Raw genomic sequence first — 22,093 nt, forward strand, 5'->3', positions numbered from 1 at the left:
GGAGTGACACTTCTCTGCATTTGAGCTCCTGCCGTTGTTAAATAGTAAAACATTTGCGTTCTGCTTCTGTATTAACTTTGACCTTAATCTAAGTAGCACGTCTGACGTATCCACATTTCCTGGTTTAACCCTGGTGGTATTAGTCTGCTCTGGCAGTTTACTCTGTTCTCTTGCATAGCACTGTACAAGTATGTATCTGCTCTGCACAGATATTAATGATCTCCAGGAGCTTTTCATCACAGGTTTTTCCAGCACTTTCACTGTCCCACTCTTGTGTGATGTGCTTTGTGCTGGTTGACTACTAGGTTGTTGCCTTTCAAACTTAGACGTAGTTGCATGTCTGCAGTGGTGCTAATGTCATAATTGCTTTGAAGTCCTTTTGGATGAAAAATAGTTTGTAAATCAGTGCTAATAGTATGAGGTCATCTGTGGCAATCAAACCTGTTGATTGTAATAATTGCAGGTATTAGCTAATATTAACGCAACTTTCACCATCTGCCATGTTTCTTATACTATGTCGGGAGTTTGCAGGACTTAGAGCGGAGACGTTGTTTTTGTCTGTCAAGTACAACTCCCCTTTTTTAATCGTGCTCAGTTTTGTTACTCGTTTTCCTTTGGACTGGCTGCAAAAGCTAGATTTAAATGGCTAATCACTGGATGGAGCACAGAGTGCATTCGTAATTCTACCTCTTTCCTGGAAGCAGCTTGTTATTGCTGGGCCATCTTAGATAGTGAGTTCAGATTATGATCTGGGATTTAGCAGCACAGTCATTGTGAGCGATGGATAAGAAATCTAGGGTCTGGGCCTCAGACAGTAATGAGAAAAACAGTAGGCAGTGCAGAGCATAGCTGATCACTGCCTGAGACCAGCAAAGGTTTCATGGAGTGAAAACGCTAGTCCATGTCTGTGGTGGCCTCCACGATGACAGCCTGTGAGAACAGGTGACTAACAGAGAGTCCCATCCTCCACCTTGCAACTGCGCATGCTCTTAAGCCAGTAGCAGGCCCTGTGTTGTTGGCCCACCCTAGTCTCTACCAGCTTCTCATCTTCCCATGTTTTCTCCGTCTGATGCATAGATACCCATTGCGGCTGAAACGGGGCCTAGCATCTGCCGTACCTTACGCTTCTTAAAAACGCTGCTAACAATTTCAGGTTTGTGCTCTGATCCAGGTTCAGCTTGTCCTGTTGCTGCTGCTTTTTATCTAAGCAGCTGGTCCAGGCTGGCATTTTGGAGGCCTTGGTGGCTTGTACATGGGTTTGTACACTTGCTGCCAAATCTGCTGTCTTTTTATTTATAATGTATATATAATAGTTTGTGCGATAGGCCTGTACAGTACAGAGGCAGAGATCTTGACAGTTCACTTTTTCTACCCTCATCTCTGCCAACTTCTGCATCCTCCTTTCCATATTTCTAGTTAAATGCAGCTAGTTGGATTTTTGCCATCTTTTTTCATTCTTTTTGTGGGACGCAAGCAATTTTTTGCTTTCAACCAGGGGTGTCAAAGATCTGGTCTGCGGGCCATTTCCAGTTCATGGTACTGCCTGTGGGTCTTGAATGGGCCCAGCAGGCTGCATGTAGCACACCTTGGACTAGGCCTGTACACACTGTGCGCCCAATGGGCCCAGTGTGCTGCATGTGGTGCGTGGAGCTGGTCTGGTGTGCGGAAGGCACAGGGATGGAGATGGTGGATGTAGCACACGAGGCCAGTCTGGGTCCGGTCCAGTCTTCAGACTGGCCCTGGGTCCTTCATCCCGCCTGGGAAGTTTGATATCCCTGCTCTAAACGATAGCAAAACTTAAAAGCAACCAAACAAAAAACCTCCACCCTTGGCTTTTTGACAAAACGCTCCCATATTCAGTCTCTCTGATTGTTGACAGTTAATTGCCTGCCTTTGTTGTAAAATGCTTGGCAACATCGTGATGTTTGAAGTTCTGAATAAATGTGAGTTATTGAATGTTTCTCTTCTGGTAGAAAAATTGAGGCAGTAGTGCTGGTGGGAGAATATTATGCACGCCAAATGCTTCCTGTACAAGATTGGAATGTTAAGCAAGACTTTTGCACGCGTTTAAAATGCCTTCATTCTCTGAAATACATTTCTGTCATTATTAGGCTTGGTATTAAATGGCCATGCACGTCTCTATAGAGCGCGCAAATTTGTTTTCATAACTGCTAAGGCATTTCAGTTGTAAAAATGCCTGCTCCAAGCTCTTTGATAGTGTGTATTTAGTGTGAAGTGTCTTCTGTTGCTGGAAAATAGTTCCTTATTGTTCCTAATGGCACAGGTGGTAGTAGTTGTATTAAGTATGTCTGTTTTGGTAGCGCTTGAGGACCAACCAAGAACGAGGATGGGCACAGATGTACAAGACAGACACAGGTTGGGGGAAGGTGTGTGATCAGGATGAAACCAGGTGAAAACAGTGAATGGCATGGCAGCACCACAGTTTTTTGGAGTAGGCATAGTTGGGAGATTAATTGAAAGGCCAAAAAATGAAGGGAAGAGGAAAGAGCATGCAAGGAGAGGCCTGAGGCATCAATGCAGGGTAGAGGGGAGTGAGGGGGCAGCTGAAGAGCCCCGAGGGAAGGAAGAGATTTGGAGCAGACTGTTGATAGGGCAGGGCAGAGAAAGTCCAGTTAAAACTGTTCACAGTTTTGGCGGATCTTCTGCCACCCTCCTTTGGCTGCTTCTGCAGCCGCTCCTTCTGGCTGGCTCCCCTTGGAAGCCTGTTCCTAGGACCACATGGTAAGAGAATGGGAGGCACCAGCTGGGTCCTTGCTTCCCTAGAAGAGTGGGAGGGAGTGTAACTGAACCCCTCCTGTTGATCTGTCTGCTCCAGTAATGAATGCATCCGGGAAACAGGGCTCATCAGTGGTTGAGAGAACTTGCGGGAGGGTTGGGTGTTGTTTAAAGTTTCTGCTTTAAGCTTCCTCATTCGTTTACTTTTTTTCACGGTCACAAAAGTTCAGGCTGCCTCAGTTTCCATAGAGAATCAGCAGTAGGGCTGGATCTGCTGTCAGGAGGTCCAGTCCAACCCCCTGCTCAAAGCAAAGCCACCCCTGTCTAAATCATCCGACGTAGACAAATGTTGGTCTAACCTGCTCTTAAAAACTCCCAAGGACGGAGATTTCAGCTTCTCTCTAGGTGACATGTTCCAGTGCTTAACTACCCTCAGAGTGAATGAGTTGTTCCTAACAGCCAACTCAAGTTTTCCTTGATGCAATTTGACTGTTATTCCTGGTCCTGTCCCCTGTGGGCACTAGGAGTAGTCGATCCCCATCTTCTTTACAGCCACCCTTCAGATATTTGAAGATCTATCAAATCTTCCCCATCTCAGTCTTAACTTCTTCAGACTAAATCCCAGTTCCTCCAACTGTTTCTCATAATTCATGTCTGCTAGACCTCTAATAATTTGTTATCTGCTGGACTTCAATCTGTCTGTGTCTTTCTTGAACTTTTGACACCCAAAACTGAGCATAGTATTCCAGGTGAGGCCTCACCAGTGCTGTGTGGAGCAGAAGGATTACCTCCCTTCAGTAGTGATCCTTTTATTATAGCCCATTATGGTGCCGACTTTGTTTGCAACAGGAGCAGTCTGTCGGCTCATATTCAACCTGTTGTTCACTTTAACCCTCTTGTTTTCCTCTGCAGTATTGCAGCCTAACCACACTTTCTCCAATCTGTGTTTGTGCATGTGACTGCAAAGTCCTGCACCTGTTCTTGATGGCTTTCATTTGATTGATTTGATTTTTGGGGGGGGGGGCGGGGGGGGGGAGGGGCACCATTTTTCCAGTTTGAAGGTCGTTTTGAATCCCAGTCCCATCCTCCAAAGTGTCTGCAACTCCACCCAGCTTGTTGTCATCTGCACATTTGCTAAGCGTGAACTCGGTTCTGTCCTCCAAATCGTTAATGAAGATATCGAACTATTAGATCCGGGAGAGACCCTGAAGGAACCACTTTGATGTCTTCTCCCGTTTAGACACGGAATCATTGATGACTCTTCTTTGAGTACTAGGTATGCATCCATCTTGGAGTACTTCCACCTAGACTGTATTTCCTTCACTTACTAATGTCGTGGAAGATCATGTCAAAAACCTTGCTAACATCAAGATAAGTCGCATCCGCTGCTCTTCCCAGCCCTCCATCCACACAGCCCATCACCTTGTCATACAGGGAAATTCGGCTGGTCAGGCTTGATTTGTTCTCAGCAAGCTGTTCCACGTTAGCCGTTCCTAATCGCGCTCTCTTCTAGGTACTTAAAAATGGCACCTTCGTTACCCCTGTTTGTAAAATGGTTCTAATGTTGATACAAATTGTTGCATCTTTGAAGACGTATGGTAGCGTGCTAAATATTTGAGAGCTGCATAGTGTTCATACCGCGGCAAATGAAGAAAGAGTTGTCAGGCTGGCCGAGATCTAGCGTCTTGTAGCTGTATTACCCGATATGCTCTGCTTATATTGGCTCCCCAGGCTACGCTTTCAGACCAGTGGATTCTAGAGCTAGTAGGCATCCAGTGCTAATGTGTGTGGATCTCAGGATTTCTGCTTGTGGTTAAAGCTCTGAACTACATCTTGACATCTGGGTTCACTTCTGAATGCTAGATTTCCTGTGTAAAGTTGAGTGAGTCGCTTAATCTTTCTGCGCCTCGATTCTTCATCTGTAAAATAGCAGTAATGCTACTTGAGCTTTTCTTTTTCATGTGCAGAATGCCAACTCTTCAGGGCAGGAACTGCCATATGCTATATCTTCAGTGCATAGCATAATGGATTTCCAATCTTTGTTGGAGTCTCCAGATGCTATTGTAATTCAAGTAATGAGGCTGCAGGTTGTGTTAGCGACTTCTCCGTTATTTGGAAAATGGAGCTGTTTTAGTTTAAGTTGTTTGGCCTTTGTCCCAGTACAGCACTCCTGGGTGATTCTGTTTTTAAAGTTCCCATAGGCAGAGAAGTAAATGGAAAGGCAAGGGGAGAAATGTGGTCTTGAAAGGAATGATTGCATTTTATTGTAACCTCAAGTAGTGCCTTAGTCAGCTATTTTTGCAAACGGGAACCTGTTGGTAAAGGCTAAGATGCTTGTTGAATCATGGAGCAAGAGGAGTTGACTAGAAATACCTGTTTTAAGCGAAGGCCAGCCTTGCAACTTTCAAGGCTTTCTTTGTTTCCATAAGCTTTTATCCTTAATGCACTACCATAGGTATCAGAAAATTGGTCAAAATGTGAATGAAGGGCAGGTGAGTGATCCATATGATGATGACTGAGAAATCTGTACCTTCAGCATGAAGATGATGGTATAAACCCCAAAACCCTTTGAGGTGAGGCTGGGTGGAGGGTGGGAGGGGAAGAAACAACCGAGCAAACGGCAGAGTCAGTTGGACCCACTTCAAAGCTTCTGTGATCCTCTACCCCCTGAATATGACTGGAAAGCTCTGTTTTAGTGTTCCGCTCCTCTTAGTGGCATATAGCTGGCATGCGTAAATACTGCCTTTTTGCTTCATTTCTCCTGTCTTGTAAATAAGTAAGACTTCAGCTGTCCATAGGGGAGGTTTCAAAGTACTTTAATGAAGTGGCATTCCCACTTTACATGGGGAAACACTGAGGTCAGGCATTTTCCCTGGAAAGCCGGGAGCAGAAATGTCTCAGCAAAGCCAGGAATAGAAGAAAGGTCTCTGCCTTTCCAGTCTCCCCAGCTACCCATTGCCCTACCAACAGGGCAAGACTTGGTACAGAAGTTCGAAATAGAATTTCCTGTATCGTGTCCCCAGCTCTGAGGTTTCCTATGTAGCCTTGGGCCATTCATTTAATGGCGCTGTTTTGAATTGGTTTTTCTGCACCCAGAAAATTGGGATCATGCATCTGTGAGGAAGGGTCTTGAAGATGAATTGATTCAAGCTCGTTCATGATGCTGTGAGGCGGCCATGTGGTATGTTCTCAATCCGTCCCTCTCTTGCGTGTTATACTGTGTGTGGAGATATGAGCACACCATCTGTGCCTTAGCCTAATCAAGGCTTGATGAATGAGGGCAACAGTCAGTCTAAAGGTGAGCCCTCAGAGAGGAGTCTGAGAGTCAGTGGTGTGCAACTCGTAAAGCCAGCCCAATCAGTTAGTGTTGCACTTTTCACTTCTCTCAGGATTGTAAAGTGTCTCTTGAAATGGGCTGCCCTCTGGAAGAGTCGCACACTAGTATCAGATGTAGTTCAGAGCTTTAACCACAAGCTGAAATCCTGAGATTCACACATGTTCGCATCGGATGCCTGCTAGCTCTAGTAATGTCTGGCGCCTCTCTGCCTGATAACACTTGTTCTAAAGGTGGGGTTGGGTGAACGGTGTTTCACAGTGATCTTAGGGCTAACACAGCTTAAATCTGTACTTACATATTTCAAAATGCTGATGGGAGCATCTCCCACACAATATTGGATGATTTTTCAGTGCTGAGCAGCAACGGTAACCTGCCCTATGCAGGGGAGAAGGTAGGAGTTGTTGGTGAATTTAGTCCCGGTGCACAGTGGCTTTCAAATTGCTGGAGAATCAAGGCTTTCCTCTCTGATTCTGGCTTCCTTACTATGCTGCCGTGTCAAACCCTTTTTCATTTCGATTGTCATCAGCATTCTCTCCCTATCTGGTTGTCTTAATGTGAAAGCTCAGGTTTCGGGGGAGATTTATTTTAGCACTTGTTTTTTGGCATTGCAAAATGGTCTAGGTGCAATTCTTTGTCTAGCCCACAAAACGCTGACTGGCTTGCATCAGGGGAGAGAGATCTGGGGGTATCTTTCTGCCTGAACTGATAAATAGACCCACAGCAACATCCTGCTACTTAGAAGACTGCCAGATGGCACTAAAGAACATTAAATCACTCCTCAGAGCTATCTTTCAGAGCGCAGGATGAAAGCCTGCCATGGGTAGGGGGGGGGAAGATCTAGTAATGATGGATAGGGATGAATTTTGTAATGGATAGAAAACCATCTTACCCTCTCTCCTCCTTGAAGGTTGGAGATGTTTGGCCAGCCTTTCCAGACTGAGGGCAGAGAGGTAGGTAGCTCTGTTTCTGTCTGCAGTCGGGCAGAGAAGGCAGGGTGACGGTGCACCTTATACACAAGGGCTGTAAAATTTCTGCAGGACTCGTCCTCGGGCTGGACTGGGCCCATGGACCCCACTCCCCTTCCCTGGCATACCTGGTCTAGCAGCTGCTCCAGCCAGAAAGCGGGGGGCGGATGATGGGGCTCGAGGCTGGGTCCAACAAATGATGGTATGTTTGACACACCTGTTACAAACTAATTGAATAGGAGATGCGTAAGGTTGGAGCCCAAATTGGGATCTGGGAGGGGGTCTCTTGGGCCAGCAAGTGCAGTCTCCTGTCTTTTCAGGCATTCATTTACCTAAAGATCCTCCAATCTATGAATTGCTACATCAGACTGTCTTGCACCATTGCTGTCAGGCACAAAGCAAAAATTCCAGGAGCGTTGAACACACGGTAGGGTAAAAGCAGGGGAGACAAGGGCGCTGCCACTACTACTGCAATGATGGGGCAGTAGCTGGATTACTGTATGGCCATAGGATCCTGGAAGGAGGACCAGGCCACAGAGAATGGCAGAACCCCCTCCCAGCCTTTGCTAATCTAATGCAGGGGAGTAGGGGGAAAAAAATCTTGTTGAGCTCTTTTTTGTGACTGGAGATGCACCTGTGCGTTCTAGGCGTCTATGGACCTGATCTGTAGATTCAGTTTTGTAACAAGTGATGTTGATCTTCTGCAACTGAAAACAAGCAAACCACCCTCCCCTGGTTTACAGTGGGACCAAACTGTTAAGATGTCTAACAGCAGTTAGTTGAAACTTAGTTTGAACCTCCTCTGATAGCTGCCTCCTTCCCTCTACATTCCCATTTTCTATGTAGACTACTTAACAATCTCCCTCCACTTCATCATGATGCCTAACTTTAACTCCTTGGTAGCTGGCTCATAAGCTGCTTTTGCGAGAAACTGTCAGTCTAACATTTTAAAATAAAGCTTGGGCTTTGTTCTTTCCAAGAATTCGGTTGCTGTTTATACAAGTAAGACATGAGACGTCATTCAGATAGCTTTTCCTGTGGCTGTTGCTCGCACTGCAAACCGCTTTTGTGGAAGACAAAGAGCCACCCCCAAGAGACTCGTTCCCATCTCAGTGTCCTTAGTGCCTGGTTTCTGCTGGCCATAGTAAATAGGCCTCTTTGCTGTGTCTAAACCAAGAATTAGAAGCAGCTCAGGACCTTATCGTAGTGTTACACATTGATCCCACTTTTTATTATGCAAAAAATTTTGTTTCTGTTGATTCCAGGGAGTGCTGTGGCATTTTTTTTTACAGTAAGAAGGTGGAAAGGAGGAAGACAAAGGAAAAGTCTGATTTATTCTGATTTATTTCTGTCACAATGCCAGCACCTAGATGGAATGACAGAACCATTTATTTCTGTTTCCCCTTCATTCCAGACCTTGGGATGAGCTGTCCTTTCTTTGAATAAAGGTTGGCTGGCTGAGTCTTTCTGTTCGTACAAATAAGATGGCAACTGCTAAACTACAAGCACCTTTTAATGCTTTAAAAGTAATTTTACAATAGATCTACCTCTGCAACAAGCCAGTTTTCCTATGCGGAAAAACTCCTCCAGCTCATTCTGTTGTTTTTTCCATTTCCCGATGCCCCCGTGAGAAAGGTGGGTCCTGCATCCTTTAAAGCCGGGGTATCAAAAGATTTGGCCCACAGGTCATATTGGGCCTGCAAAACTATCATTTGGTCAGTGGGGCTCCTGGATGAGCTAGGGATTTGGGATTGGCTGGGGTACCAACTAGTTGTGGGACATTGGGTACTTCAGTTTTCATTTCTTTGTCTGTGAAATGGGTATAACGTCAAGAGTATTCCACTTTGATATCATCAAGTGAAAAAGTCATAAAGTGCCAAGCGTTGTTGGTTGTTACCTTTATGCTTGGGGAGGAGGTGACTGCATGAATATATAACCTCTCTGCTCTCCCCTCCTTGTACAAATTGGTTACGTTCCCTCTGACTTCTGTCAGACTAGTAGAGTTTATGAAAAGGGATGTGCAGGCACTATATTGATAACCTCCCCAGACTACAAGCAAGTTACTCAGCCATCATTTTAACCATTTATGGTCACTAAATCCAGCAATAAATTGGCTGGGCAACCACACTCAGTGAGCCCACTGCCAAATGGAAACCACGGATCTTATAGAAGTCCCCAAGTCACTCTCACGCTCCCAGTTGCAACCATTGTGAAGTGGGTAGGGCACTTCCTGGGCTTCATCTTGTGGTTTATTTTGTCTCTGGGCTGACCTGAAGATGTATAGCCTTAACCCTGTCTTTCACGCGTTGCTAGCACTGTTTGCAGTGCTGCATGGCTTCAGCGATCAATTCTGTTTCCTGCAGGACACAAATGAGAAGGGATGGAGAAGCAAGTGCTTGAAGGCCAGCCAAAACACTGTCTCAGCGTTGAAGCCCAGAGTGGCCAGAACGTTTCCTGCAGATCTTGCCATGATTCTTTTTGGTCTGGTAGATGACAGGAGCTCTCAGACAGAACGCTTGGTAGTCTTGGATGGTGCCAACTGCATTGCTGGTACTTAGCAAAATTAAGTCATTAAATCAATGTGACGGAATAGCAGAGATGCAGTTAAATGCCTATTGGCTTTGGACTCCTAGTCCGCGGGTTCAGTCCACAAGACCTCACTACCTCATTGCAGTATCTGCATCTAAAGTACCTTGACTTTCAGACTTCTGTGGCAGTCCCCTTAGCGGTGTGTGGGATGATTTGTACCATTCTAGTATTGCTTATGTTTTAAGACGGGGGTCGGCAGGCTGGATCCACCCCATGGAAAGGTTTGGATCTGGACTGTGAAGGTGCACAGTGGCACGCATCTGTGCTGTGCTGCCAGCCCCCTTCCATAGCCCTCCCTGCTGCCCTCTTATGCCTGCCCTATCCTTTGCTACAGAATTTGCCTCTTCCCATCGGGGATGGGGCAGCACTGTACCCAGACGCCTGGCGGCCCCGGGCAAACTTTTAAGTGTTGGGGAGGGTGGGGGTGGCCCCCTCCTCCAGAGAGAATGATAACGACAATAAAAAAATTACAATTCTTGGGCCCCCATTTTGCCGGGCCCCGGGCGGCTGCCATGCCTGTGTGCGGCCCTGTAATGGGGATTGGTGGTGCAGGCAAGCACACCTGGGTTGTGAGGTGAAGATACAGGGCCCGTGGCACAGACTAGTTCTCAAGGAGCAACCTAGGGCAGCAAAAAGTTGCTGATCCCTGCTTAAAGATTCCCTTCTGTACCATCCAAACGCACTGGTACCTTTATAGGCTACCAGAAGGGCAGCAAATATTCTTGCCCCCAGCTATCGATGAGAGATTAATCAAAAGCGTCTCTGTCCTGGTCTGGTTAGGTCGGATCTTTCATCTGCAGTAAATTCGGGGGATTGCGCAGTTTGCGGCACATAATGTTTAACACAACACAGTCTTTTTCAGAGTTGTATTTCGTGGCCCTTTCTACCCCCGCACATCTTAGCAAGGGCTTGTTCCTTATGTCTGCCGTGGCAGTGCTTGTACTTTACACCGGAAGCCCTTTAATAATGGTTTGACTGCTGGATCAGGATGGATCTCTGTGAAGGAACTGATTTAATTACAAACATTTTGTGGTTAAGGGAAGCCAACCTAAGTATTTAAACATGTGGTTGAAAGGGAAAAGAGGGAAGTGCATTGTTTGGCTTACACAGAGTTCCTGCTTGGCCTGCATTGGATTCCCATTGGTTTTGTACCTTTCCTGCATTACCCCAGTTTCTTTCTGCTGCATTTATATGGTACATGTGGTGTGGCGTCTTTGCTGGCTAGCAGCCCTCAAGTAATGACTGTTATTTCAGAAAACCTAATAACCGCTCGGGCTGCCTCTGTCGTACAATGAGGAGTAGTGATTACATGCTGCGGAGGAAATTAAATTGTCAGGAAGAACCTCCTTCATCAAAAGCAACAATTAACTCCGTTATTTTAAAACTTTGAAATTGGGGATTGGAGGGTATAGCTAAATACCACCCCCATTAACAAATAAATAAAAAGCACAAAACAGTATTGCATAGGAAATCATGATACTTCCTAGGTTTCTGTCGCAAAGCATGTTGCACTTTTTCATGCGCCTCAGTCACCGAACAGGCCAACATGCAGGAATAGGGGCTGTCCTAGATGCAGGCTTGCTTAAGAAAGGCAGGAGTGTATGGATTTGAATGCATCCATCTTCTCTCCTAAAGGTAGGGTGTCGTGCTGCTAAAAGACTTGGCACATGCAGAGACTGAATTCCTTTAACTTTGCCCCTGCTGTAGTCGGTGGCAGCTTCTTACGCATGCTGCTTTTCCCCTTTTGGGCTGCTTTTAAATGGGTCACCTCCAAGGGGCTTAAGGGAGGATTCATTCTCCATGGATAGCATGGAGCAAAGGACGCCAGTTGTGATGGTACAACTTGGAACGGCTCTGAGACCACCTACGTGTTTTTTCACAAACTATATACAGCTGTCAAGAATGGGTTTTGGCTGCCACCAATGTGGTGAATTTAGATCAGTTCAAAGATGAAAGGCTTCAAATCCTATTTACGCATCCGTCGTGACTTACTGTTGTGGGAACAGGGAACCCCAGCCTATCAAAGCCCTCCAGAGAAGGGGAATGAATTAGTTGTGGGTTGCTTGTGTGGTGGTCTGGGATGCTGGGTGACTTTTAAATAGATGAGTACTGCACTCAAGCTTCTTGAAAGCATGTCATTGAAGAAGATGGTCCATTTTGAGGTCTTGTGGGGTATGTGGCGGTGAGGGAATGAGGTTCTGGCTTGAGAGTTCAGGTGTCTGGGAAGAATGCTGAGTAGTGAGGCTGCCTAATGACCGTCTTTTGCTTTGTGGCACTTGTCACCCTCGTTTAACGCAGCGTTATGTAATATCTGTTCTCTAAGTTATTGCAGTTAACTGCAACTGGCCGCTTCATAGTGATGGCTTGTCTTGTAGCAACCAACTCGGCATAAGAACTTGGCAGAAACTTTTCCTTACCACCTGGCGCTCTCTAAGTTTTTGATATACAACTAAGTGTTCTTCGTGCTTTTGTTTGTTTGTTTGTTTGTTTTTATCTTGCAGCATCTGGAGGGGGCCGAATGTGAACTGCGTTGACAGTACAGGGTATACTCCACTGCACCATGCTGCTTTGAATGGTCACAAGTAAGTTCTCTTGTAGTGCCTCTTACCCCAATGGGTACCCACATGCTTTGCAAACTTCATATTTATGTAGACTGCCTTCGTTCATAACTTGAGTGCCATGCTGCCTCCTCTGAGAGAGAATGGTGCAGTGGTGCCAGCACTACACCATCTCCAGGACAAGTAAAGAACGCTACTGCAGGGAAACTGCAGGGGGCATGTTCTGTCGAAAGTAATTCTGTAAGTTTAAAATTTGGCAAGGATAGTGGGGCCGTCTCATCAGTCTTGTTTAACAATCCTAATCAGTGAGTGAGACTTCTTGTTGGATATATTATTCAGAATACTCCTGCTTCAGCACCAAAGTCCACTGGAATCCCACTACTACGTGTATGTAGTCACTAGTTGCATTTGTGCTGTCTACAATACGGTAACGTGCCGTTTTGTTACAACTGTCAGTATGTGTGGAGACTCTTGTCTGCTCACTATTGGCAAAGATCATTTATTAACTTTTCAGTAGTTCTTTTTCTACTGCAAACTTTTTTTTCTTTTAATTTGGCTTGCCTTGTTCTCTGACACTAAAGACTTGCCTACCACTGGCTTTTATGCTGGTGTCAGTGCACCTGTGTCCGCTCCCAGTGCAGGTATAAAATAAGTGACTTGACATCTAATTGGTTCTTGTCCCTCTCGTATTTGATTCCTGGGCAGCTAGTCTACTTGAAGATATTTCACCAGTGCAAAAAAATGTAGAAAGTTCTTAGTTTATTTTCCTGTAACTCGTTTCACTGTCTTTCGGGCAGCACTCTGTGGGAATAATTTGCATTTGCAAGGTTTTCAAGACACACCATGAAAATAATTCTATTCAGATTTAGGTTACTGAGCAGTAACACTCAGCTTTGGGTACAGACTCATAAATGCTTGTCTTCGGGTTTCCATGGGGGGTGGAATAACTGACTCAGAAGGCATCCTTCTTTTCCAGGGATGTGGTGGAAGTTCTGCTGAGAAATGATGCACTGACCAATGTAGCGGACTGTAAAGGCTGTTACCCTCTTCACTTGGCAGCCTGGAAGGGAGATGCAGAAATAGTGAAACTCCTCATCCACCAAGGACCCTCCCACACTAAAGTGAATGAGCAGGTCTGGATATTTTCTTCCTCTTAATTGTCTCTAATGTGCCAGTGGAATAATTCTCCTACTTTTGGGAGGGGGGAAACCTTTTTAACCACACAACATAAGGCATCCAGCAATAGCTGCTTCTGGGGAGTGTTAAAAATACCCAGTTTCTGATGGTGCAAAGAATGATCCGTCTCTAGAGTTTATAAAGCTCTGACTGACTGATTAAATCAGGATCTAGGGTAGTTGGCTGCAAGCAAGCAGTATGAACTGCTGAGTGCATAGACTGCAGCCTGCTTCTTTACTGGGACTCGAAAGCTGACACTAATCATTTCCTTTCTAGTTGCTGTGTAATTAAGGAAAGATTGCTAAAACTGTCAAAGGATACATTGGCTCCCTTCTGTTGGGGAACTAATCAAAGCAGCTTTGTTTTAGCCTTCGTTTGGCCACGCTCTCCTAGCTGCTCCACTGGCTGATTTCTACCACTTGTGCTCGCCAGTTAACTGATTTAGTGCGGGGGTTTACCATTTACTCCAAGTAAAGGAATATAACGTAGTCCTAGATGACAACCATTTTTGACTGAAGGAGGGCCTGCCTTTTGTGTGATGCAGACTGACTTGGTCTGCTTGAACCTGCTGTTCTGCGCAGTGATTCTGTTGTCCATCTAGGAGCACCAGCCTCCCTGCTCAGCTTCCCGAGGCCGGGCTGCAATGTTCTTCCACAGCTCCAGTGCTCCTCTCGACACAGATAGCAGAGCAAGAGCAACTCATGTCAGCTCATCTGTGTGTGGGGCAGCTGGGCACAAACAGTTTTCTCATTTAAAGAATCCTGCTTGAGATCCAAACCATTTGCCCTTTTGTCTAAGCATTTGGAAGGGGAACCTTTGGAATAATGCTGTTCTGCTCATGTTGCTTAGCCTCTTGCAGCCTGAAAGGCCGAGTGCTCTCTTCAGGACCCTCCCTAGGATCAGTAACCCTCTCCCTGCCCTAGAACTGGCCTCCGGTGGTTGGAGGAGAGGCCTGGGACTTGGGAGGTCTAGCGTTTAAATCCCGTCTCTGACACAAGCTCACCCCTGCAACCTCAGGGTGGGGGGGAGCAATCAAGCTCTCGATTCCTCATATGTACAGTGGAGTTCCTTGCCTTGCAAGGCTGTGATAAAGGCTAAATTATTTGTTCATAAAACACCTTAAAGATGAAGAGCACCATGGAAGCACTAGTTATTACCTTCCCTCAATGAAAAACAAAGCACGCGCATCTTAACGTGCTTGTTTTGCTTGTCAGTCACCTTTTTGGTTTTGGGCTGTGCTTAACCTAGCCCTCTGGCCCAGCGTCAGGCAGTCAATCTGTTCTCTTTAAATCTGGGAAAGCATGCTAGACCGTTTACAGTCCATCTACGGTGGGAGTCAACTGAGGGCCCTGTGAGTGTAAAGAAAAATGATGTTGCTGTCAAAGGTCAGGAGTAGGACAGGTACGGGAGAAACCTTTTCAGAAAATTAAAAAGACATAGGGTGATCTTGCCAGGTAATGGCTGATTGATTGGCTCTTTCAGCTGAACCTTTTAAATGGGTGAACTCGGTCCAAGAGGTTGCATGATGGATATGTTTTAAAGAGGTGTAAATGATGTGCACAGTGGTTCAAATGATGAGATGTGACAGCTGGAACGGCCAGTGTGGTTAACTGCTTTGGACTAGAACAAGATGCCGTGTTCTGTCATTTCCACCCCTCCAGAGTCGCCCATTGCTTTGTTACTGTATCTCGCCCATTTCATTATCATATTTTATTTTTCTTTTTCCTCTCCTTTTTGTAGAATGCTCTTGAGATCAAAGAACTCAAAAAGTACGGCCCCTTTGACCCATATATCAATGCCAAGGTGTGTACTTTGCTCTCAGGATTTCACTGCATCATTACTCCAGGCTGCACTCCTACCTCCAGGTGCATTGTCATCCAGTTGGCTGATGATGATGATGCCCGCTCAGTTTCCAGCCACTTGGGGAATAGTAAAATGCAACCATTTACTTACCGTTGGTTTCCTTCTATTTTTTTTTAAACCAGCGATAGATTATTTCAGTGATAGACTATTCCTGACTTTTCTGGAGCTCCTTTTGTACTTAGACTTATAGGATTCAGGGTTATGGTCAATTTGCCTAATTTGGCTGGACAACTTCTAAAAGGTAATGTCTTAATACAAATGCTCCAGGTATTGTCTCGCATTCTAAATTGTTAACAAGCACAGAATGGGAATTTTTCTTGGCTTAAAGATGGCTGCATTTTTCTCTGTGGGCTGTTGAGAGTGAATTCCATATCATTTTTCCCTACAAAATGAATAACGCCATGCTGCTTTACTAAATGGGTGGCTCCTGCTTCTGGTGGTGGTAGGGAGAAGGCTGGGGCGGGGCAAGGCCTGTAACATTTGTACCCCTAGGGTCCTTCATGTCTTGCTTGCTGCATCACACTCATCTTGGTGTTTTAGTCCTTGTGTCTCGTGTCTCGTGTCTGAGTCTTCACTTCTAATCTTCTCTCCTTGCTTTTTTTGGTGTGCTTTTTTGCCTATCTCTGCTTTTAGCAGTTTTTGATCCACCCAGGGGCACAGAAGTAAAGAGTGTATGATGCACTGAAGCTGAGCAGTTGATGAAGCAGATGGGGCGGGGAGGGATTCCTAAGGTCACTTGTTCTGTTTACCACTGAACAGACAGTGGTGTTTTCTCAGACGCTCGCCATGTTTAACTGAGTTTTATTTATAGCCAGGCTCCAGGCAAGCAATGGTATAATAGTCTGTTGATTTATCGTGGGATGCTTCTGCTTTCAACTACCACGCCAGGGTTACTTCTGGCCAACTCTTTTGGAGCCAGCCAGCCATGGTAGATTTTTAGCTCTTCAGAGTTCAGTTAAAACTTCCACTGTGCTTGATCTGCAGTACTTATAAAAACACAGGCCCCAAATTCCAGGGCTTGCTGGTTGATGAGAAGTAAATTCTTTGTATTATCACTCTCCGGTTTCAGGAAACACTACTGTAGTGCATACTTGTTTTGAATGAAAACGTTTAAACGGCGATTACAAGTCAAGTCTAGAAAGGAATTTTATAGCAAGAAATGATCTCCTTTGCAGATGTGCCGTAGGAATTGGGAAGCTAAACCTGCTAGAGCTTTCAAGAATAGCGTTCATCAGTAATTGTGAATGGAGTATTATAGCACAGTGCAGCTGAACACCAAGTGATCAAATTGGGACCGCCCCCTGCACAATAACAAACGCATGCAGCTGAGAGTTCCCATCTGCTGTACCTGTTACATCTGTTTGCTCCTGCAGCTGTACAAGTTTAGCAAAACTGTTGCAACCATTCAAGGTTACATTTTGTACAGAAGCGTGCAAAGATGTCAACTCCTGTTCCCTTTTTAAGCATTTAAAAGTGACCTCTGTCAGAGATTGCTTTGTAAAATATTTTGTCGATGTGTAAGCAAATTTTAGTAAGTTGTTTTTTTTTTGGTCGTCCCCCCCGCCAAGCTTTCACAAATAGCAAGACCGAAAAGGAGCAAGAACTGTCTTATAGAACTATTCAGGAGACGGAGAGAAATTGCAGTGCGGAAACTGTGTGGTAACATGAGGTTGTTCTGTGTTCTGCATCAGAGTTAAAACGTTCAGGGGACCGGAGGCTGAGCAGACTTTGATTGTTTGCTTTCTTTTGGAATTGCCTTGTATTGTAAAGGACATCTTTTAAACTTGTCTTAGGCTAGTCGTGTTTTGAACATAACTTGCCGATTAGAGTGGTCTGTTACTTACGATGGTCTTTTCAAAAGCTGATCCAGTTAGGCCTCTGGGTTAGTTTTGAAAATGGGGCCTGAGTGCTTTGAAAGTGTGTACCCTTTAGAATTTAAGCCAAGGCTGCCTACACGCAGGCTGGAGATGGTAGAGCTTTTTGTGAATTCTGACAGAGTGCTTCTCCCACGGTGGATGTGTATTTGCCTGAACAAAATAAAATAAAAAGCTTTGAAAAGATGCGGTTCCATTTTGTGACCTTTGGGTGGAACTCGGGTGCAAGCCTCGGGCAGACCCCTGCCTACCGGGCCGGTTTTGAAACCTCTCCTGCTTCCTGAAAGGCTGATGGGAGGGAGGGTCCCTGTATAACCTGCGTCCCAAGCTGCTGGGCTACTGGCTCCCTTAATCTGTCAGGTGGAATTTTATTTTGCTGTCAAAGTGACCTGTGTCTATGTTCCAAAACCATCTTTTCTTTTCAGACTCCGTTTCCACGGAGATCTTCCAGATTTTTGTTCCAAGTTAGAATGAAACCAGATGTCAAACGTTTTTTGGAGTCCTCCATGGAACAGCCTTATTCTTTATACACTTCATAGCTCCAGGGACACCGACACGCTGGGAGTTGACGGAAATCCTGTTCTGTGCAGGCATAACTAATAATGCCAACAGCTCTCCAGGGCCAGAAAACAACTAACCAAACCCAGAATCTGGCCCAGCAAACAAAAGCTGATGCTTGACCCCTTTCCTTGGTAGCCTTGATGATAGGGGGTAGATGGATGGTCTTTGACCATAACCCGAATATGGAATCGTAGAAAGTGAGGGTTGGGAGGGACCTCAGGAGGTCACATCTAGTCCAACCCCTTGCTCCAAGCAGGACCAGTCCCAACTACATCATCCCAGCCATGACTTTGTCTAGACAGTTCTTAAACAACTCCAAGGATGGAGGTTCCACCGCCTCAGGGAGCCTGTTCCAGAGTTTTACTACTTTCCTAGTGAGGAAATTCTTCCTAGTATCTAATCTAAACTTGCCCTACTGTAACTTGAGACCATTACTCCTTGTTCTGTCATCTGCCATCACTAAGAACAGTCCAGCTTCATCTTCTTTCAAACCTCCATTCAGGTAGTTTCATAGATGCATAGATGTTAGGGTTGGAAGGGAGCTCAGTAGGTCATCAAGTCTGGCCCCCTGCCCTGGGCAGGTAAGAGTGCTGGGGTCAGACAGCCCCCACCAGATGCTCGTCCAGTCTCTTCCTGAAGACCCCCAGGGGAGGGGCAAGCACCACCTGCCTTAGAAGCCCACTCCAGATTCTGGCAACCCGTACCGTGAAGAAGTTCTTTCTAATGTCCAGCCTAAATCTGCTCTCTGTCTATTTGTGGCCACTGGTTCCTGGTAAATACAGCTTCTCCTATTCCCTGCTGCCCTCCCCGATGAATTTATAGGCTGCCACAAGATCAGCGAAGGCTGAAGAGATCCAGGTCCCTCAGTCTCTCCTTGTAGGGCCTTTCCTGCAGGCCTCTGACCCCTTTCAAGATTCTCCGCATCCACTCTTGAAGTGCAGCAGCCAGAACTGGATGCAGTACTTCAAATGCGGCCTGACCAATGCCGCACAGAGTGGAAGCATCACCTCCCTGGACCTGTTCATCATGCATCTGCTAATGCACGATAAAGTGCAGTTAGCTTTGTTGATCGCTTGGTCGCGTTGACGACTCGTGTTCATCTTGGGGTCCACTATGACTCCAAGATCCCTTTCCACTGCTGTACTGCTGAGAAGGTTGTCCCCCAGCCTGCAAGTGTGTTGGTGGGTCTTTTTGCCCAGGTGCAGCACTTTGCACTCATCTTTGTTGCACTACATCCTATTTCATTCTGCCCATTTTTCCAACCTGTCCAGATCTGCCTGGATCCGTTCCCTACCCTCTGCTGTGTTAACTCTGCCCCGTTAATTTGGTATCATCTGCGAACTGGAACAGGGTAGTCTCCACGCCCTTGTCCAAGTCACTAATGAAGATGCTGAATAGCACCGGTCCAAGGACCGAGCCTTGCGGGACTCCACTGCCCACATCTTTCCGGGTCGGTATCCGCCCGGCCACCACCACTCTCTGGGTGCGACCCCTAAGTCAGTTTGCCACCACCTGACCGTGTAATCATCTGTATCGGAGCCTGCCGGCTTCGTTACGAGAACAGAATGCGATGCTGTATCGGAGGACTTCTTAAAGTCTAGGTAGATGACATCTACCTTGACTCCCATGTCTAAGCATTTTGTGACCCGGTCATAAAAAGAAACAAGGTTAGTCAGGCAGGATCTCCCTGAAATGAACCCGTGCTGATTTCCTTTCAGTCTTATTTCCCCTGCTGGGCTCCCCTGAATGTGATCCTCAATGATTTTTTCCAGTGCTGTCCCAAGCATAGAGGTAAGACTAACTGGCCTATAGTTTCCTAGTTCGTCTGGCCTCTAGTTTGAAAATAGCTTGAAAATAGAGGCCACATTGGCCCTTTTCCAGTCCTCTTGGACCTGACCAGAGCCCCGTGAGCGCTCGAACAGCCGTGCCAGCGGCTCCACCATGACACTGGCCAGTTCCTTCAGCACCCTTGGATGAACTTCATCCAGGCCTGATGATTTGAACACATCCAGCCACCGCGCCCACCCACCCCTTCTTGGTGAGGCCTGGCCTATCCGCTTCCACTAATGGAACTTGCTTCTCCCTCTCTGCTGCTAGGGTTGCATATTTGCTGTCCAGACAAACTGTTGCAGGTGGAGGTGAAGATTTCTGCCTGCTGCCAGGTGTCTCAAGCTTCCAGCTTCTGCCCTCCTGGGAGTCCATGTCCTCTCTCTTCTCTCGAGCCGCCTCTGGCGGTTCTTCCTTCTCAGTCCCAGAGGTAGATGCTAGCTATCTCCTCCAGCATCGAATTGATGAACTCCTTGTGGCAGAGGATGCTTCAGAGCCTCGCCACCTCCTCCTGTAGCTCTCTTGCCTTTTCCCCGAGAGATGCCGCCAGGAGGCACAGCTCACACCATAGGCACCCCCTGACCTGGCCGTCACTGGGAGGAACCTGCAAGCTGCTGTCCCCACAGTGCCAAACCCAGACCTAGGTGGAAGCTGGGATGGTGAGCAGGCCTGCCTGGATAGAAACCTCGCAGGTGCAAGCAGAAGCAGTGGCAGTGGCTCTGGCATTGCGATGTGCTCCAGCCATTTCCCTGGGTCTCTTAATCTGCCTTCTCTCTCTTGCTGCTCTTCTTCCAAGCACACCTTCCCTAGCAGACTTGCCTGGGAGCTGGCCTGTTTACTGCTCCTTGGCCCCAAACGGTTCTGTTTTTCCTGCTTTTCACCAAGCTGAGAGGCTCTCCTGTCAAAAGGGTGTGGGGCAAAGTGACTTGCAAACTACCTGCAAACTGCTTACCGTTTGCTGGCTCCTTGGTTGCTTGGGGAGTCTCTCTTTATTTTACCCTGTTTGCTGGGCCTGGACTGGCTTCTCCCCCCGGCTTAGGGCTTCTGTGGGGCCCAAGCAGCAATCAGTCAGCAATCACTCAGCCACCAATACTCCCAGCTTCTCAGAACACACATCACAAACGCACACAGCCCACCAAGCAGACACGTGGCAAACCAAAGGCACGGGAAACTCTGCGTCACCTTTCTTCCCTGGGCAGGGCCTGGTGCCTGGCTTCTCTTCCCCTTCCTCCTCCTGATGGCAGCACATTGCCTGCAAACTGCTTACTTACCCTGTTGGCCATCCCTGTTTGCTGGCACACTCCTTGGTCACTGGCACATACCTGCTGACACTGTTTTGGGGCTTGTGATAGCTTTGCATAGAACAGATGGCCTAAGCAAGCTGAGGAGGGATGTAGGGTTAACTTTGTGGGTTACAAACTCTTGTTTGTAAAGATAACTCTGTCTTGCTATTTTTTGCTTTGGCTGTCTCCTGTGAGAGTGACCAGTTAACCAAAACCAGAATAGAAAAACTAGCTAAAGGAAGAATGAACTGTGCTACACCAAACCACCCTTGCCCTTTTTTTTTTTAAATTGGTCTCTGGAAGCAATTGAATAATGCAGACGGGGTTAAAAATATACTATAAATTTGTGCAGGTTGCTAACAGAAGTGGAAGCTTAGCATCTGGGATCTGCAAAAAAACCCCCAAAAAACTGGGCAGGGAACCCATCTGCAGAGCTCCTGAGAGCAAGTCATTTTTCTTTTTCTTTTCTGAGGATCCTTTTTTTTCTCTTTCTTTTGGTTCTATTTTCTTTCCTGAAACTTATTGTAGAGCTGGGCACCTGCAGGAATGAACTGAGACCTACTGAGCTGGAGCTGCCATTAATATTAATGGGAATTGTGGGTGCAGCAAAGGGAGTGCATGTCCATCTGCAGGATGGTGGAGGTGTATCTGATAAGGAAGCTTGTGGCTTGTTTCTTACCCTCTTGTTGGACATTTTCTTGCTTTTCTGGTATTCCCTGGTGGGGAAGTTTGGGTCTTGATCAACAAGATTTTTCTTTTCCATCGGGGGGGCGGTGCCTTTGATTCCAATCACAGTCTGAGAAGTGTGCGGCTGAGAGTCCTATGTACTGTGTTAGATGAAGATGCAAGGAGACGCTAAGACACTAGAAGGTGCATGTTCGTGTGAATGGTCAGTGCCATCCTAAACATATGCTGTGTGGGGTGTGGTATTAGGGTAAGGATTATGGTAGATAATCCCAGGACTTTAAAAGCTCAGTTAAGGCCTCTTCCGCCTCTGCTTCCTGCTCAGAGTTTCATGGGCAAAGTGTTGTGTAGCACAGGCCATGCCATTCCCTGCTGTGAAGGAAGAAGCTGCTGGTACTTCTCAAGGATTGCAGTTCCTGGATTCTGCTGGGATTTCTTTTTGTCCTAATGTCATTTGGTTTAAACAGTCTTGTTCCCTCTGATTTGCTAGGAAGGATTCCCGACCCCCGCTCCTATGTCCGAGGTCAAAACTGCCTGGGTGTTTGGATATTTGCTGCTAGTCTTGTCCCGCAGCCTTCTCCTGGGGTGGTGTATGTGGGCGGTGACATGGGGAAAAGGGAGCTGAACCTTCTCTTCTTTG

The 22,093-nt window shown here is 46.5% G+C and overlaps 1 protein-coding gene across 7 annotated transcripts in view; it reads left to right on the forward strand.

Moving 5' to 3' along the window:
* ANKS1A (ankyrin repeat and sterile alpha motif domain containing 1A) overlaps window positions 1–22,093 on the forward strand; it is a 155,025-nt gene that overhangs the window by 28,321 nt on the left and 104,611 nt on the right. For 5 of the 7 annotated variants that reach the window (XR_016438972.1, XM_090026110.1, XM_090026111.1 and 2 more), the window contains exons 2-4: window positions 12,129–12,209; window positions 13,162–13,318; window positions 15,102–15,164. Coding sequence is in view for 5 of the 7 variants with exons in the window: in XM_090026110.1 (XP_089882236.1) it covers window positions 12,129–12,209; window positions 13,162–13,318; window positions 15,102–15,164 (301 nt within the window). In the remaining 2 variants the exon portion in view is untranslated. The remainder of the gene's footprint in view (window positions 1–12,128; window positions 12,210–13,161; window positions 13,319–15,101; window positions 15,165–22,093) is intronic. The other 2 variants (XR_016438973.1, XM_090026112.1) reach the window with 1 other exon arrangement.

This window comes from Crocodylus siamensis, chromosome 13 (genome assembly GCF_052110815.1).
Source record: "Crocodylus siamensis isolate JL-2025a chromosome 13, ASM5211081v1, whole genome shotgun sequence".
Lineage (NCBI taxonomy): Eukaryota > Metazoa > Chordata > Crocodylia > Crocodylidae > Crocodylus > Crocodylus siamensis.